General features: G+C 46.6%; 5 protein-coding genes across 5 annotated transcripts; 2 read left to right on the top strand and 3 right to left on the bottom strand.

Moving 5' to 3' along the window:
- Window positions 1-1,924: 1,924 nt before the first annotated feature.
- On the bottom strand, window positions 1,925-4,063 carry LOC131284858 (solute carrier family 23 member 2). Its single transcript, XM_058313717.1, has 3 exons — window positions 3,953-4,063; window positions 2,037-3,562; window positions 1,925-1,979 (listed from the first exon to the last, which is right to left on the bottom strand). Exons 1-3 carry the CDS (start codon window positions 4,061-4,063, stop codon window positions 1,925-1,927), a joined length of 1,692 nt encoding a protein of 563 aa, XP_058169700.1.
- A 1,746-nt stretch (window positions 4,064-5,809) lies between these two features.
- Window positions 5,810-6,793, bottom strand: LOC131287635 (protein max). Its single transcript, XM_058316702.1, has 5 exons — window positions 6,651-6,793; window positions 6,519-6,584; window positions 6,345-6,452; window positions 6,144-6,267; window positions 5,810-6,060 (listed from the first exon to the last, which is right to left on the bottom strand). Exons 1-5 carry the CDS (start codon window positions 6,750-6,752, stop codon window positions 5,879-5,881), a joined length of 582 nt encoding a protein of 193 aa, XP_058172685.1. The 5' UTR covers window positions 6,753-6,793; the 3' UTR covers window positions 5,810-5,878.
- A 670-nt stretch (window positions 6,794-7,463) lies between these two features.
- LOC131284857 (uncharacterized) lies at window positions 7,464-11,256 on the top strand. Its single transcript, XM_058313716.1, has 6 exons — window positions 7,464-7,711; window positions 7,796-7,990; window positions 8,076-8,767; window positions 8,835-8,903; window positions 8,970-10,504; window positions 10,589-11,256. Exons 1-6 carry the CDS (start codon window positions 7,580-7,582, stop codon window positions 11,254-11,256), a joined length of 3,291 nt encoding a protein of 1,096 aa, XP_058169699.1. The 5' UTR covers window positions 7,464-7,579.
- Window positions 11,257-11,338: 82 nt separating this feature from the next.
- Window positions 11,339-12,199, bottom strand: LOC131287808 (thioredoxin domain-containing protein 17-like). The gene is made up of 3 exons (XM_058316892.1): window positions 11,826-12,199; window positions 11,674-11,758; window positions 11,339-11,602 (listed from the first exon to the last, which is right to left on the bottom strand). Exons 1-3 carry the CDS (start codon window positions 11,968-11,970, stop codon window positions 11,449-11,451), a joined length of 384 nt encoding a protein of 127 aa, XP_058172875.1. The 5' UTR covers window positions 11,971-12,199; the 3' UTR covers window positions 11,339-11,448.
- Window positions 12,200-12,729: 530 nt separating this feature from the next.
- Window positions 12,730-15,974, top strand: LOC131286366 (E3 ubiquitin-protein ligase HRD1-like). The gene is made up of 5 exons (XM_058315313.1): window positions 12,730-13,195; window positions 13,293-13,538; window positions 13,614-13,993; window positions 14,117-14,535; window positions 15,001-15,974. The coding sequence occupies exons 1-5, from the start codon at window positions 13,067-13,069 to the stop codon at window positions 15,921-15,923; spliced, it is 2,097 nt and encodes a 698-aa protein (XP_058171296.1). The 5' UTR covers window positions 12,730-13,066; the 3' UTR covers window positions 15,924-15,974.
- Window positions 15,975-17,005: the final 1,031 nt, after the last annotated feature.

Here is a 17,005-nt window from a genome sequence, read left to right as displayed (position 1 = left end):
ATATTTTTGACAAAAAATCCATATCCATTAAAAAATCAAAAGCAAATGGAACTAAGATCCGTCTGCTAAGAAAGGGTACGATTGAGTCTGCGCATCACCACCGTTCAGAGTGGTGAATCCTGTGTCATGCCAATGCGGATACCGTATCTTTTTACATATCTTTCTTTTTATTCACCAGTTTTTTTTATTTTACAACGTAAATCCCTCTTGGAAAATACCTTAGGTGCCATGCACTCTGAATCACTGTACGGTATGGATTTATTCATTGATTAATATGTTTATTTCGTTTTCTGGTTACCGGTGGTTGCATGGCGGAATATTTCTAGCTTGATTTTGGTGTGCGAATGCCAGCAGATCGTTCAGAATGATTTTGACCATAATTGTGTGCCATTAAAAAGGGGTTGTAGGAAGTCGACGGAACAAAAGATTGACAAGAAACACCAGGTGTTGAATGTGGAGGGAAAGCATTCACATCGCATAATATAGGAAAGGAACCAAATTAAAAGCATAAAACTACGAGTCGCCAAAATAAATTGAGGGTTAACGCAGTGCGGGTACGGTTGCGAGTATAGTAGAATGGTTGCAAACAGGGTTAGTTGTTGTAAGTTTTGTTAAACCATAACTCATCTTTTACTATGACATATTTTTCTCGTGAGCAATTGCATGTGTTGATGGATCATCCATAGTTTTTAATCGAAATTTGTTCAGGAATTTGTTCAATTTCTTTTCTTGGACGGACGGGACGCTGAATTCAGCTGAATTTACTGAACTTCCTCAAGATGTTACATGATGATCCAATCCCACCATCACTTCCAGTAGGAGACCAAGTTTGTTATGGCAATAACCGGGATAGTTAAAGTAGCATTAGAGAAAGTGATCGAATCGGACGGGGGAAGAAACCATAACTAATCAATCAGACGAAAAACCCCAGGCCCCAGAAACAGGAGTAGTAGTTGTTTTACGTTGAACATACTGTGATTTTAAAGAGAAAAGCAAAACGAAAGAAAACATCAATAAAACTCCTCCGCTGATCAGGCTTGGATCGGTTTTTGGGCGGCGAATGGTTGGCGTTTCTAGAAATATTACCGTATACCGATACCGTCTCTCGGAGGCGAAGGTTTTTTTTACATGTTCTCCATTGATCCTTGAGATCGATAAAGGGGTTTTTGGTAGGAAGCAATAATGAATTATAGACTGTGTGGCCATTAACAACCGAAGCGAAGGAAGATCGATGTTACTCGCATGAATAAAAATGCCAAAGTGTTGAGGTGTCGACAAAAACGGATGAAGTAGAAACAAAACGTTGCCAAAGTATGAGGGAAAACAATCAAGAGCAATCCAACAGTTGGAGCAGCTTATGTCATTCACGATTTAAACACTCCAAGTCCGTTGTATGGGGAGAAGCAGGGGGAAACTGAACGGCAAATGGCAAATTTGGAATGAAAATAAAACTAATAAAATTGACTACTTGGAGAACTCCGTACAGGAACGTAGCGCATGAAGAAATGCTGTTCAATGGTAGCAATATCGAACAAAGTTTGAAAAATAAACTAGACTGGAAATTTCGAACATTACTGATAATTGTTTATCTTGATTATTGTTTATTGATTATTTGTCTGACATAGGCAGTCCTGACAACTTAAGAGTAACTTATCGATATTTTACAATTTTCACTTAACACAACGTAACAATGTCGGTCAGAAACACTAATCTCAACTTTTTCCTTTTCAAATATTGACATTTACTTTTACTTTTTTAAACCGAGAAAAAAGAGAACAACTTGCCTTTGCGTAACATTTGATGTAACAATCGCTAGTGCATTAAAGGACAACAAGTAAAAGAAACAAACATTCTAGAAAAAAACATTCATGTTATACATGAATCACAAGACAATCAACGCTCGTTGCTTACCCCAAAAAGACGCTCACAGTTTCATTTTGTACGTCGGAAGAAATGGCACGTGTCGGGTCCACTTCCACCTGGAAATAAAAAGCGATAGATTATTGTCTGATATACTTTAGTTTTTGGTGGCTCACCGGCGCATGAGACCCATGCCGTACGGGAAGTCGAAGGTGTTTTTCGCAATTGCGCTACCTTCACCGGCTCGTTCGTCGTCCCCGGGATGCGACGCTTCCAGGGTCATCTCTTGCGACCACGCCACCAGTCCCCGTTCCTCCGGTGTGCCCGGTATGAGATTGTCCAGCGCACAGCCGAGCACCCCCCCGACGAGAATGGTCGTCCCAAGCAGGACGGAGAGCGTCGAGTCGACCGTTTCGTTACCGGTCTGGATAGCGCCCGGATGCTCCTGCAGCCAGAGGCACAGGACGAGTGGAAAGAAGAACGAAACACCCAGGATGTAGAGGTTGCGGGCGGACCGAAGGTCCACGTACTGCAGGGCGGCCAGCCCGAACGCCGTGATCATACCGAACATGACGCAAAAGATGCCACCAACCACCGGATCCGGAATCATGATGAACGCGGCGCCGAACTTGTTCAGCACACCCTGGAGTATCATGATGAGGGCGGCCCACTGAATGACCCGTCGGCTGCCCACCTTCGTCACGCCGATCGCACCGACATTCTCGCCGAACGTGTTGGTCCCATTGCCCGAACCCCAGAGGCCGGCCAGCATCGTGCCGAGTCCCTCGATTCCGATACCACGGTTGATGGCGTGCAGGGGCGGTGGCGGTGCGGCACACATCTGCGCGATCGTCGGATAGTAGCTGATCGATTCGACCGTGCACGCGATCACACCAGCCAGCATGCCGAGGACACCCGCCAGCGACACGGTCGGAAGCCCGAACTGGCCCGGATACGGCACTCGGAACCACTCGGCGTCCTGCAGGACACGCAGCCGTACGTCGGTGCGGGCGGGATGGCCCTCGGGGAAGACGCCGGTTGCTGTGAGAATGGCACATACCGTCCACATGATGGCGATCGTGAGCAGCACCGGGAAGAGCTTGAACAGTGGAAACCAGCACACGCGCAACCCAACACCCTTCCGGTAGGCGAGCCCCGGAAACTGCACGTTGCACATGACCTGCGAGAAGAGCGTCAGCATCGCGGTGGTCCCGACGGCGATGCCCCACTGCTTGGAGGCCGTTTCGCTCGCGTGCCCAAACAGCGTGATACCGACCAGCGCCACCGTCGGGACGATGGTGAGCGGAGTGATGAGGCGCAACAGCTTGCCAACCAGCCCGCTGAAGCCGAGCACTATCTGCGACACGGCCGCAACGGCGATCGCACCGGACAGCTCGCGCATGCGGACCTGCCACAGCTCGGTGCGCTCGGAGTCGCTCATTGCGTCCAGCGCCTCGGCCGGTGGACATTTCCACTGGGGCAGATTGAGGATGGCTAGTGTTGGTACGAGGAAGGAGATGGTGCCGCCCTGCACGATCGGTAGCCGGCAGCCCCAGGTCGCCTGCAGGTAGGTGATCAGCCCGGTCACAAAGATCATGGTAGAGATGATGGTGCCCCGGGCTGGATCCTCGTCCCGCATGCAAAGTGCCGGCGTGAGGATGAACGGAATCGACACAATCGCACCGATCATGGTGAGGTAGTGCTGTGGTAAGAAATGAACAAAAATACAGGCCAGTGTAGAGTTTTAGTTAACTAATCTAAGTCATATTTTTTAACACATTCTATACCACCATGAGCCTTCAAGTAAGCCTGTGTGTGCAACAAAAAGAAACCACGTTTCCATTACCGCTAAAAAACTGAAATGTGGGAAATTATCATTTAACAGAGCAAAAAAAAACAAGTGTAAAATATCGAAAACTGCAAATTCAAATATAAACGGTTGCAGAACTTTATTGTACACTCTCTCTCTCTTTTGAAAAAAGCAGTAACTCACATGGACATCAAAATGATCTATAGCTGGTAGCATAATTTCGACAATTAACAATGGAGCTGGAACATGATAAGTCTGGTATATGCCATTCGTTAGTCTCACCTGCAGCGCCATCATGATACAGAAATACCACGGCGGATTGTCGTCTATGCCGTAGTTAATGTCGCTCCCACGTGCTTTTGGTAGTTTCTGCGTTTGTTCCGAAGTCTCCATTTCGATCAGCCACTCGAACTAAATGTCACTGAACAATCAATCTGCTATCAATGCATCTGTACTTGCAATGAACTTCAATGAACGATACGGCTCTAACTGGTTGCAGCTAAGGGCAGGAATTAGTGTCTATTAGCACGAACCCTTGGGGTTAGGTAAGAAAGTAAACGTTCGATCTCAATGATTCTACACGCGCACAAACTGCAACCAAGTTTCAAACTGCTCTCCTACAAAACTCACATAAAACCAATCCCGGATAAAATCCGGCAGTTTCTGTACGACAAAGTGATGTGTATGTCCTGCGCGTGCATACCCAACTAACGTGTGCCGTTCGAGGTTTCCCCGAGGTACTTGGCACTGGAACACAATATGCATCCAACACCTTTTCCCTTCATTTATCTTTCTCTGTATATCCCACCGACTCCGTTAGATGCGGAATGCTACAGTATTTTACACACTTTTATGAATGCTTCGTCGTAAAAGTAAAGGGAACTGTCAATAGCACGGATCAAGTGCTATTTCCAGCTCGTTTGCCACCTTATCAACCGGTCTGGTCTAGTTTGCCATTCCTAACCCCCCTGCAGTCACGGACAATCTCACTAGGTATAGTCACTTCCATGCGACACTTCCTGGTCACCGTTGCTCGTCGTTCGTTTATTTTTTAATTGCCCGGAGGTTATTTTCCATTACAGAATGTGTACCAAGCTAGATAGGACCGCATTATCCAAAGTGTTCGCCGCCGATGTTCCACAGTAGAAACACAATTCGGCTATCGGTAGCCGTGGGGACAGCGTTGACGATGAACGATGAAAGGAAACTAGCGAATCGCGGTATTACGCTTTTTCATCAACATCAATTGGCTTGTGATTGAAATTCTAATTCAATCATTCCATTGTATACTGGTAAGAAATACATACTGCTTGTTATGATCGTACACCAGGTCACCGCAAACACCATCCATTTTCTTTCTCCATTCTTCCCTCAATAAATACCCCAAATGTCTAGTAGAAACCTGAATTAGCATACTAGCAACTAATTGGCGACAATAAAAATAGGAAGTTTGATCAAATAAAAAAAAAATGTTCAATGAAAAACAATACGAATTTTATATTGGATTTATTGTTTTGAGCTTTTAGTTCGTGAAAGGAAATGAAATGCAAGTAGTAGAATCAGTCACGACATGTTGTTGGATTGTTTGCGATCGGTGGTGATTTAAAACTTACTACATCGTCAGCCAACCTAACACCTAGAAAGATTTGGAATGAAGACGCTTATCATGAGAAGCTAAGGGAAAAGAGAGGAAGCCAGGCAGAAGATAGTAATCACCAGGCTCAGGGTGAAAGGGGGAATGGGTGGTCTTTATGGTAGTTGAGCTGCTGTTGAACCAAAGCTTACCAAAACATGTTAAACATTAGCGCAAATATAGATTTCTTGTGGTAAATTGTACAAGTATATACATATATAGATGTATTTATTGATCTTTTCATGTACATTATAATTCATTATTGTAGCAGAACAGAATGCACGTAACATTCCAAGAGTAATAAACTTAAAAGAAATGATACGTCGAGAAAGTACAATCCGTTACACAGTAGGCTAAAGTGGATGATACGAAACGTACGTGATACGATACGAAACGTACGTGATACGATACGAAACGTACATACGTTGATTCTTTCATCTCGTTTACGAGATGAGAAATGAGAAATCATAGCAAAAGACATTTCAAGCTGCATGTGAACATGTACGAAAGAAAAATAAGAACAAATTTAGGCACTAAAACTAATAGTTACATTTAAAAATGGATGACAAAGTACTTCAATAGCTGGAGTTCGTTTTCATCTTTTTGTTCCGTCGTGCTCCGAGCCCGTTATTGTTATTGTTCACGACTTCATCGACGTCGGAACTGTCGGATTCGCGGGAGCTATCATTGAGACTGAGGCCGAGATCAGCACCATCGACAAAGTTGCCCGTTGCACGAGCCTGTTCGAGATGGCGAACTATGGAAGGAGAAAAAGAATGAATATTATTACTTTTAAAAAATCAAACGTAATAAAACCGTATCCCAGGAGGAACTTCTTACTTTGGGTTTCGAGCTGATTGTTCTGCCGGCGCAGATCGTCGATATCTTGCTGATGCGAATTGTTCTTCCGCCGCATAAACTGAATGTACTCGGCTGCTTTTTTCAGTATTTGCGCTCGACTAGCCTGTGTGGTATGTGGGAAAACATGAATGGGAATGAATATACATATTCAAGGTCATGGTCATATTGCCCAATTCCTACCTTTTCGCCCTGCAGCGATGGCACCGAGTCCCGGAGCGAAGTGAAACTGTCCTTGATGTGATCGCGTCGCTTCCTTTCGAGGGCATTGTGATGGGCCCGTTTTTCTGCCTGTTTTGGATGGATCAATCACGTTAGAATGTCTCTCAGTTGCTGCAAAATGACGTCAAGAATTACCTGCGAGTAGAAATGACCACCACCGATGCGCGACTGAGACTTGGTGTTGTCGGAATCATCGCCATCCTGGAAGAGTATGAGTATGCAACATTTGAATACAGGCATAAACTTAGGTTCCTAAGTGTTCCTTACGTCGCTCTCTATGTCGATGTCCCGGTCGTCATCGCTCATCATATTGTCGTACCACTCGCTAGTGCTTAGCTTCCGGCCTTGATTTTCCTCGTGCAAGCGCATCCACGGGCTGTTACTATCAACGATACTTCTAAAGGCGGCAGGCGAGCTGATTGGTACGGATACATGAATACGGGTAGAAAATTATCCCTCGGTATTTACCGCATTTTACTTGCAATATGCAGAATTGTTGGGTACCAACAAAAACAAAACGTTCGCTGCATGTTTACACTTACCCAAGCGCATAAATCAATACTGTACCACAGTTGCGTCTACCGGGAGTCACTTTTTCCGGCACGTGAACTGGGGTTGGGGTAGAATGCGTGTATGCAAATTTCGCTGTTTATCTTAAAAATCGATCAAAAGGACACGGAAAACTCTGCGTAGTAAGTTATTTTCACGAAGATCACTGTCTCGCTGCATGAGCAATTGACATATTTACGTAAACGCATGGAATCCTTGACAGTAGCAGGGTTCAATCGACTGAAATATTTTCACCGGGTAATTGATAAACCGCCCGAACAGAATGTTTTTCCTCGAGAAAACGGTTATTTTTTACATTGTTTTTCGTGAGAAATATCACATTTCATGTTTATTACTCCGGGATGATAGCCGAAATTAATTGCAGAAATATTCTTCAAAAATCCTCAGTTTTTTAGTTTATATCTTTTGCTGATAGAGGCGCCATCATCTTTTGTCACATTTTCAAATAACTGTCATGTTGCACGGATTAAATAACGGAGCCCAGGCGTCGAACAACATCAAAGCAACGAAGCACAGGAAAGATAGATACCGCATACTAACCAGAGATAAGCAGAGCACAGAAAGCTATGAAACTGCTAGCAGTGTAACTTGAAAAGAAGGAAGTGATTTATGAAAAGCAGGTTAATATGGCAGGATCAACGTCTGGCGTTTTGATTTCCGATTTGGTAAACAAGGACGAACTATACACCATCGTTGTTAGTGAGCTCCGGCAACACGGCATCAAATATCGGAAGGAAAAAGGCTCAAAAGGGGCGCACGTAAGTTTTGAGAGGCTTTGGTTTGCGCCGAAAGTTGCGTAAACGATGGATAACTGCAATTTCTTCGCACTTATGGTTCAACAGGAAAAAGCCAAATGCAAGCGTATCTTCAATGCGCCCTTGCATACGCTAGAGCTCACGGATGCGCTTCTAGCGAACGGTGGAATCGTACAGATCCCATTGTTCGTTTCGGACGCCTGCCAATATATTTTGGACCATGTCGATACGGAAGGGTTATTCCGGAAGGCCGGATCATCAAAGCGGCAGCAAGACATAAGGGTAAGTAATACTACTTGGTCTAAGCTTATTTGAGCAAAACAAAAAAAAAACAATGACATGCTCCTATTCTTCATTCCCATTGCAGACCAGTGTAGAATCCGGGAAACCGCTGGGAAGATCGCACCACGTTATCGATGTTGCGAATATCGTGAAAACATTTTTCCGAGATTTGCCCGAACCACTACTCCCATGTGGTAACGTGCAGGAAGCACTCATCCGATGTCTACTCGGTTCGAGCAAGGAGCAAAGGGTGCACAAACTATTGCTGACTTGCCTTTTGCTACCTCCGTTGACACTGAATACATTGGCATACTTCATGCAGTTTCTGCACACCGTCTCGAAGCATTCGACCCAAAACAGGATGACGGTGGAAAATTTGGCCATCATTCTTACGCCAAATATTATGCCCATAGCGGAAATGGTACAGCAGCGATTAACCAGCCACGTTACGGTCGTCCAGTTGCTGATTGAACATTCCCACGAAATTGGCCGCATTCCGGAGACGATTCTGCGTCAGCTAAAGGACGATACAAGCAGTAACCAGAGCGTTCTGGTGGGTGGCGATAAGAAGAAAAAAAAACGACGCAGTGGTTCGCTGACGCGTATGTTCAACGGATTCAAAAAGATAGTCGGTGCAATCGGCTCGTCGGAGAATCTGGACAAAACGGACGAAATTTGCGAAAACGATCCGACGCTACCGGTCGGTACACCGTGCCTCAGTAAATCGGCCAAGAAGCGAAAGGTTACCGAGGGGATTGCTTTTAGTGCGAAGAAGAAGTAGGTATTAACTCTCAGTTGCGTTGAACAACTCGACATTATCCTTTTTTTCTTTCTATATTTACAGGAAAGAAGTAACTTCTTTCCTGCCTGATAACCAAGAGCTCTTGCCATGTACACCGACGGTAGTAATAAAGTAAGTTTGGATGGATTATAACTTGTCCTTGCGAACATCTTCTGACACATATCTTTTCTATTCCAGGGAGGCAAAGAAAAGCCGGTTGAGTCTAGGTGGCAGCAAAAAGCCAAGTAAAATGGTCCATCGGTTACTACCGAGCGGCTCGATACCGTCAATCGCCGAGGGTAAGCCGATGGAACGTCGGTGGAGTGTGGTCGGTGCACCCTGGGGACGAAAGAAGCAAAGTCGTGCAAAAATGGATGATAAGGTCTATACTGATACGGGCGCTAAGACCGAGGACGAACTTGAGCTGTCTGATTCAGCAGGGAAATCTATACATGCGGTTGGTGGTCGTATGTCACCAGTGGTGTCTATGCCCTGTCTCACCACTGCCGACGAGCTGTTCGCACCGACCATTCCAACGAAGAAGGGTGATATGAGTATCGCGGTTAGTTCGACTAGCCAGCAGCAGCTGACCGACCCGCACGATGAAGCGGATGGAGGCTTCCTGAAGATTCGTCGCAGTGAGTATGAAGCGATTAAAAAACGTGTTTCGGACATCGAGACGAGAATATCGCAGGAATTTTGTCACCTGGTCGGACGGGAGGATGTACTGCTGGATAACGTAGAGGACAAATATCGGCAAACGTTGGAGCAGACGGAACCCATCGAGGCCACCTGTTCGACAACGGACCAGCTGGCGAAGAGATTGAGCAGGGAGCTTAAGATCCGGGCGAGTGGTGAACAGAAGATGATCCGTTCGCCGAGTGCCCGGAAAATTGGAACAATCCGTCGACGTAGTCGGGAGGCAGTCCGGCTTTCTCGTAACCAATCTTGGCACATTGGTAGTACAAGCGGTAGGGAGGTGCAAGGCAATAGCACCGGTAGCGGAGTTGGTGGTGCTGGGACCGTGGATCTATCTTTCTATCCCAAGCCGGGAGTTCTTAAGCGAGGCCGGCCGAATACGGTGCAGAGTGGTTTGAGAGCTCCATCGGAATCAAATTCAGATGAAAAAGTTGAACAGAAGAAATCCCCAGTAAAAGTAATAACGCCTACTATGACCAGCGGAAACTTTACCGACGAGGAAAAGGAAGAAAAATGGGTCAATGCTGAAAGCTACTTTGATACACACAACGTAACGGTCGATAGTAGCTCAACAATGATGGACTCGACCGCCGAATTCCTTACTCCCAAAGTATTACTGGAAGATTATTTCAAAACGCCTGATACGCAGCAACCATCTCGAAGATTATCCTTGCGTTCGTCCACAAAGCAACACACGCCTGCTTTCTACACTCCCTCTCCGTTTGTGACAAGGATTGAAGTAAACTCTCCGCTTATTAAAACACCAATGCTTCCCCCTGTGGTGCCGCCACGCACCAGAATGACACCAGCGCGGACACCGAAGCTTCCACCACGCACCCCAATCAGTGCCAGTTTAAGGTATCCGGAGGCTGTAAACTTGCTTGCAAAAGCGCACATAACACCGTTGCAGGAGGAGAGTGGCCGAGCATCAATCGCCCGTATTCGTAGTCAAAACGCCGGCATGGTGATGGCGAAGGCGAAACTCTTCGATGGGCTCGTTACGAATGCGGTGCAGGACCAGCAGCACCAGAGTAGTGGATCATCAAAACGCATCACCCCAACCAACGTAAACCGTCGTCAGAGTGCCAAGTTTCGGTCGACAGCAGTGTCCGTGCCAGCGGCAGTCGTTTCGCCACGGCCAAAGGAAGGTTCGGTTCCGCGTAATTCCTCTGTGCACGTACGACAGGTACAGAAGCTACGATCGACGACGGCCCATACCGGTAGCCCACGAAAATCGACGCCACGCAAACGAGCCTTCACCAAGTCGGCGCACGGGGGTGGCATCAATCGGAGGGAAAAATTACGACAAGCTTCTAGGGGTGCAGCGTCCTCGACAACGACGGTCTCATCGAAGGTACTTAGCTCCCCGCGTATCATTCGTCGGATACAGGAAAACGTACAAGAGCAGCTTTCCACTGCCAGTGTGAGCGCGTGCCTATCGCCTAGCTTGAAGGACATTAACAGTCGGTCGACAGCAGCAGGTCAGTGTAATAAAGGTAATTTCAACGCGTCGACGACGACACCGCACATTCGAAAACAGTTGCTCCGGAACTCACCGAGGCGCATCCTTGCTGCAACACCGGGCCGCGACAATCGGTTGGCGCACGGTGACCGATATCTTACTCCCATGAAGGCGACCCCAATGTCCCGCTTTGCTCTCGCTACAGAAACTACCGGTTACGAAGAAAGCCCCGAAAGGACACCTCAATCACGCGCTGCTGCCCTCGCCCGTCAGCAACAGCAGCAGCGTCGATCTATTAGTGCCAGTTCCGTGTTACGGGCGTAATAAGTAATAGTTTGTAAAATTTTCGAAAAATTATTAGATCTTTCTTTTTTGCATATATGACTCAATACAATAGAGAAGGTAATTGAACAAAAAATTTAGTTTTGATTTATTCCTGGAATATGCTCACCGGGCGTAGGCACAATAGCATTTGATCAGTAGTTCCGTTTTACGTAAAAAAATAGAGTTTTTCAGTTAATCTTCCTCCGAAAAGAAAAGCTCCAACAGATCAGTCTTGGTCAACTGTTCACCCTCCAGTCGTTGAGGATTTTTCCACCGGATCAGCGTCGGAATGACGGAAAGATGCGTGTTTTTATCCTTGCGGAAGGGATTGTTCATGTCTTTCCATCTGTACGAGAAAACACAAACGGTCACAGTGAATATTCGAATTACTAAGCGGCACCGAAACGATTTACTTACGTGGGCCTATCGCCGACATCTACGTAAATGAAGTGCGATTCTTTGGGGGCCGAAGATGCGACGGCGTTTTCGATAAAAGGAGCCGCTGGGAGGGGAGGAATAAGTATTTGAGCCGGGACATCGATTATTATTACTAAGTGTGCTATCCATACCTTCCACGCAATCGCTACACCAGCTTTCCCCATTATCCATTTTGGCGCCCGTAAACAGAACATTGATCGGTGAACCATTGCCGTTAAAATCCTTCATGAATGCAACGAACGCATCGTATCCAGCAACGTAGTGTTTGTTCACCATGATTGAAAAGCAATATTTTCACGTGATATGCAGATTCGTTATAAAACAGATCGCTCGCCCGTGGAATGCACTGCACTGTTAGGTGTCCGTTTGAAGGGCTTAATATATTATCTATTCTGGCTATTGAAACCTAGTTGCCAGCCGTATGATAACCGCTATCAACGCACAATGGGGACTCGTCAAACGAATTCGCGGTGACGCTTGCTTGCAAAGGATTTCCGTTTTATTTTTACCATAGACCGGCTGGCAGAAATGCATTGTTTACGATGAGTTTAACAGTGGTGGACGTATATGTTTGGTAGTCCGTATTTCGAGTCATAATGCGAGCAAAAGGAAATTAAAAATATTCATTGTTGATGTTCAGAGATGCATGTTTGAAATGGGTAAGTAGTTTTCGAAAGCATCTTATTTGTGGCAGAGAAAACTTGAAATGAAAAAGGATAATTCAATGAAAGGCTGTTTCTTGTAATTACCTTAGGCTTATCTCAATGTGATACCCGACCAAGATAACTGGAACCCTATTGGTCATTGTAGTGACCTTGCAATCGACTCAATTTTTTGACAGCTGACGGAAAATTGTGGTGTTTACGTGTACTTTAAGAATTGCAGTACAAAATAAGAATTACACTCTTTCTCGAGCGGATTGGCAAATTTTGTCCGCGTCTACAACTCTAGAAAGTCCTCGTCTTTGTGGCACCGGCCACGGCTCGTTTGATGGGAGAAAAGCCCAACAGTGAAAGGGTAGAGAAAAACCGCAACTTGTCGAGCCCCGCCGTATCCGAAACGGAATCGAATGTACTGCACGGGAGGTGGTGGTGAGGAAAGTCGTAGTAGAAGTAGTAGCACCAACAACAATATCAGTAGGTGTGGAGGGCAGTGGTGCAATCGGGGCTCAGAATTCATCGGCGATCGCCGTACCATCGTCAGGTGCATCGTGTAGTGTCAGTGCATCAAGAGACAGAGAGGAAAGAGAGGGAGGCAGGGACACGTCGGTAGAAAGGTTCTTCCGTTTCACCGTGCACGGTGTCGTGTTTTGGGTGGCAAGATTAACATTTTCTTCGAAAGTATCAGCCAGCTGGCTGAAAATTGCGTGAAGATGCGTACACTCGGCCTTTCGGTGATCAGCATGCTGCTGACGGGGCTGGTGATCGGCAATGCCTACTATCAGAAGAAACAATTCTACCCGTCGGTGGTGTACATCACCAAGTCCAACCCGAGCATGGCCGTGAGTAATCCGTGAACCTTAGCCGCCCGTCACGCATGGTCGCATGGCAGTGCAGAGTTTTGATTTCCCGCTTTTGGTTCTTCTCTCTTCCACGAAGGTCATCTACATCCAATCGCTGGTGCTGGTGCTGATGTTGGGCAAGCTGATGAAGAAAATCTTCCTCGGTACGTTGCGGGCGGCCGAGTTCGAGCACCTGATGGAACGGTTCTGGTACGCGCTGACGGAGACGTGTCTCGCGTTCACCGTGTTTCGGGATGACTTCAATCCGAAGTTTGTGGCACTGTTTACGGTGCTGCTGTTTCTGAAATCCTTCCACTGGTTGGCGGAGGACCGTGTCGATTACGTGAGTGCAGCATATAATCACAGAAGGCGTAGCAGATGGTCGTGTGGAAATAAATATTCCTTTGCCTGCTTTTAGATGGAGAGAAGCCCAGTGATAGGATGGCTGTTTCACGTGCGGGTCGCAGGGTTACTGCTCTGCCTTGGCCTGTTCGACTACGAGCTGATCTCGTACGCGTACCAGTCGACCATTTCCAAGGGCGTCACGGTGCAGCTCGTATTTGGCTTCGAGTACGCCATCCTAATGACGATGGTCATCAATACGGCCATCAAGTACATTTTCCATGCGGCAGAACTGCGCTCGGACACGCCGTGGGAAAACAAGGCCGTCTTTCTGCTGTACACCGAGCTGATCATCGGTTTCACGCGCGTCGTACTGTACGTGGTGTTTGTGATTCTGATGGTGAAAATATTCACCCTGCCCATGTTCGCCTTCCGGCCAATGTACTACACGATGCGGTAGGTTGATTATATTTTAGCACCAGCAATCAGCCATCGGTAATCCGTTCGGTTACTTATCTTATCAATGTGCCTTTGTTTCTCCCACTGCGGTTTGCTCTTGCCACTATTTTCGGGTTTCAGTAATTTCAAGAAAGCCCTCAACGACGTCATTCTTTCGCGGCGTGCCATACGCAACATGAACACTCTGTATCCGGACGCGACGCCCGAGGAGCTGCAGATGTCGGACAACATCTGCATCATCTGTCGGGAGGATATGGTGAGCAACTCGAAGAAGCTTCCGTGCGGCCACATCTTCCACACGGCATGCCTGCGCTCGTGGTTCCAACGGCAACAGACGTGCCCCACCTGCCGGCTAAACATTCTACGTACGCCGATCACCGCGGCCACCACCGCAGCCAATCCGGCGCCGAATAACAATACCAACGATGGCTCGAATGGGGCTGCTGGTGCCGTAACTGACGCTAGCCGCCCCACGACCGGTGTCGCCGGTGCGGGTGGTGCGGCCGGTGCAAATGCCACCGGTTCTCCGTTGCCAAATGGTAAGTTGTGGGATTTACGTTGCTATGTATTTTTCGGTAACAAAATGGATTCGTTCCCTCTGATGTGGTATGAGAATTGACTTAAAGAAGTTTTTTGTTTTTCGTCGACTGGTTGTCGCTGCTGATAACGCAAAAAACATGTTATCTATGCTCTGGTTCAAGTCGGTCGTTTTTGGCTGACTCTCTTTGTACATGCTAAAATGGGTTATCTCTGCCACGAATACATCGCTATGGATAATCCATATAGCAATTCGGTGTATTAGCATATACTTGTATATATTAATCTTTTTTTATTTTTTCTTTTAATTTCTAATGCCTACGGTATTCCATGAAAAAATCTAATTGTTGAATTTAAAAGAAATATTGCGTGCTGAAGGTTTTTTTTGTCTTTGATCGTATTGATTTAATTATTTTTCATTGACAACAAATGAACTATCGTTCCTGATCTTACATTGTTCACTTCAGGCATGGCACCGTCAGCGACGAATGCTTTACCGCTCTTCCCCGGTGCACCGTTGATGCTTCCTCCGTTTCCCTTCGTGGGAATGCCACCGTACACGATGCCGCTTCCGCCGGTGCCACCCTCGCTGGATACGCTGACCGATGAAGAGGTACGTGCGATGGAGGGAACCGAACGGCGCCACATCGAAGAGCGCATCAAGCACCTAAGGAACATACGTACCCTGCTGGACGCATCGGTGGCGCTGATGAACCAGTACGCTGCCATCACGGCCCGTCTGCCACCGGAAGCCGTCTCCCATCTGCAGGCACCACCACCACCATCACTACCGGGGCAACCAAGCACAGTCATCCCTTCCACGACCACGGTGCCCCTGACGGCGGTGCCTATGGTTCCCGGTGAGCCTTCACCGTCAACTTCGGCGGCCATACTCAACACCGGTACAGCCGTAGTGGATCCAACTCCCGCGGCCATGAATGTGGCGGACGGGACGACTACGCCCGGCAGCCCGAAAAGGGCCAGTAACGATGGCAGTAATAAGAGTAGTAATCTTATTAGTGATAGTAATAGCAGTATAGTAACGAACGCCAGCTCCGGCAAAGCTACTAGTCTGGCAAAGCTGGAGGATCTAGGACCGATCAGCAGCGACGAGGATGATGCGACGGTGAAGCTAAAAAAGGAACCCCTTCCGAGCACGAGCAAGGCATTCCTCATCACGCCCGATCAGTTGCTCGATGGGGACAGCAGCACTGAAGGTGCGATTAGCAGCAGCACCATCACCACGGCAACGACGAGGCCGAGCACAGTGAATGGCACCGGTGGTCTGTCCGTCAATCGGCCGGAAAGCTCCGCCATGAGCGAATTGCGCCGAAGGAGGTTGGAAAAGTTTGCCACCCAACCGTCGTCAGCAGGATCGGATAGTCAGTGAGGGGAGCCCCTAGGGGGCGATATGGGTGAAGAGACCCATTGAAAAGTCTCCCACTGTCGGTGCACATACGCGGAAAAGATTCTATAAAAACATGCCAACACACCGAACGATTCTTCAAAACGCTAAGCGCAGAAACATATTCCTGGGGCCAACCAGCAGCAGACAGCAGGTATGAGAAACAGTTTGGAAACATTTTAGGGCACCAAGTTCCTCACTCCCTCCTGGCTGAAAAGACATTCATGGCAACAAAACCATCAAAAAAATCTTCAATTGGTGTTACATTATTATACAAATAGGACCTACAAGAACATAGCTTTTCTCGCTTCCAGCCAGTAATGGAATGTGGCGCAAAACGACACAAACGAAACAAAAAAACACGACTGTACCGTTTAGAAAAGCATTACAAAACATGCTAAAAGAGTACAGAGTATGATTCGTCCCCGGGTAGAGCTACTCTGCTTTTCTTTTGCAGTTATTTTTAATTTTAAATGCTTTGTAAACACAAAACAACTCCGTACAACACAGCAAGCTTCGATATATTGCCTACCGTTTGCTTCTGTTTATCTGTTTCCTTTTTTTTGTAGAATAATATATTATAGACTTCTTTCTGTAATTTTTAGTGAAATGGTATGCTTATTTTCCCGTGTGTTTTGTTGACGATGCATTTGTTATGTTTTGGTTTCCAAATCCGCCGCGTCGTTCATTTAGACTTTTCTTTGTTTGACCAAACATCAGTGGCTTTGGTATATGGCGCTCCGATCGGTACCGACAACTTGAACGAAACGTGAGTGATTTTTGACGCAAACGAGGAAATAAGTTTATAACGATGATAGAGGGTGATTTTTGACGCAAACGAGGAAATAAGTTTATAACATGATTACATGTGAAGCGGTTCTAAGGAGCGAAGAAAAAAAAACTATATACATTATGTACGTAGAAAAGGGGGATAGGGAGAAAAAGAAAGGCAATAGGTAAGAATGGATGAATGCAAGGTTGAAAGTTCGAACATGAAAGTGAGAGAAAAAAATGTATGAAAATATGGGTAATTTACGTTAAAAGAAAGGAAAAGAATATATTAACAA

The sequence above is a fragment of the Anopheles ziemanni genome, chromosome 3, assembly GCF_943734765.1.
Source record: "Anopheles ziemanni chromosome 3, idAnoZiCoDA_A2_x.2, whole genome shotgun sequence".
In the NCBI taxonomy this organism is placed as follows: domain Eukaryota; kingdom Metazoa; phylum Arthropoda; class Insecta; order Diptera; family Culicidae; genus Anopheles; species Anopheles ziemanni.
Note: the sequence above shows the minus strand (reverse complement) of the source record. Positions and strands in the feature narration are given on the sequence as shown.

Bases quoted from the DNA above. Each gene is read 5' to 3' on its own strand.
- LOC131287635 (XM_058316702.1), bottom strand. From the start codon at position 6,752: ATGCGCTTGCACGAGGAAAATCAAGGCCGGAAGCTAAGCACTAGCGAG. The intron at 6,453-6,518 runs GTAATTCTTGAC...CATCCAAAACAG, and splicing joins GTGGTCATTTCTACTCGCAG to GCAGAAAAACGGGCCCATCA. The intron at 6,268-6,344 runs GTAGGAATTGGG...CATACCACACAG, and splicing joins CATCGCTGCAGGGCGAAAAG to GCTAGTCGAGCGCAAATACT.
- LOC131286366 (XM_058315313.1), top strand. From the start codon at position 13,067: ATGCGTACACTCGGCCTTTCGGTGATCAGCATGCTGCTGACGGGGCTG. The intron at 13,539-13,613 runs GTGAGTGCAGCA...GCCTGCTTTTAG, and splicing joins CGGAGGACCGTGTCGATTAC to ATGGAGAGAAGCCCAGTGAT. The intron at 14,536-15,000 runs GTAAGTTGTGGG...TGTTCACTTCAG, and splicing joins CGGTTCTCCGTTGCCAAATG to GCATGGCACCGTCAGCGACG.
- LOC131287808 (XM_058316892.1), bottom strand. From the start codon at position 11,970: ATGGTGAACAAACACTACGTTGCTGGATACGATGCGTTCGTTGCATTC. The intron at 11,759-11,825 runs GTATGGATAGCA...CTCCCCTCCCAG, and splicing joins GTGTAGCGATTGCGTGGAAG to CGGCTCCTTTTATCGAAAAC. The intron at 11,603-11,673 runs GTAAGTAAATCG...TTTCTCGTACAG, and splicing joins GATGTCGGCGATAGGCCCAC to ATGGAAAGACATGAACAATC.
- LOC131284857 (XM_058313716.1), top strand. From the start codon at position 7,580: ATGGCAGGATCAACGTCTGGCGTTTTGATTTCCGATTTGGTAAACAAG. The intron at 7,712-7,795 runs GTAAGTTTTGAG...ATGGTTCAACAG, and splicing joins AAGGCTCAAAAGGGGCGCAC to GAAAAAGCCAAATGCAAGCG. The intron at 8,904-8,969 runs GTAAGTTTGGAT...TTTCTATTCCAG, and splicing joins ACACCGACGGTAGTAATAAA to GGAGGCAAAGAAAAGCCGGT.
- LOC131284858 (XM_058313717.1), bottom strand. From the start codon at position 4,063: ATGGAGACTTCGGAACAAACGCAGAAACTACCAAAAGCACGTGGGAGC. The intron at 3,563-3,952 runs GTGAGACTAACG...TTCTTACCACAG, and splicing joins GTATCATGATGGCGCTGCAG to CACTACCTCACCATGATCGG. The intron at 1,980-2,036 runs GTGAGCCACCAA...TTTTATTTCCAG, and splicing joins GGCATGGGTCTCATGCGCCG to GTGGAAGTGGACCCGACACG.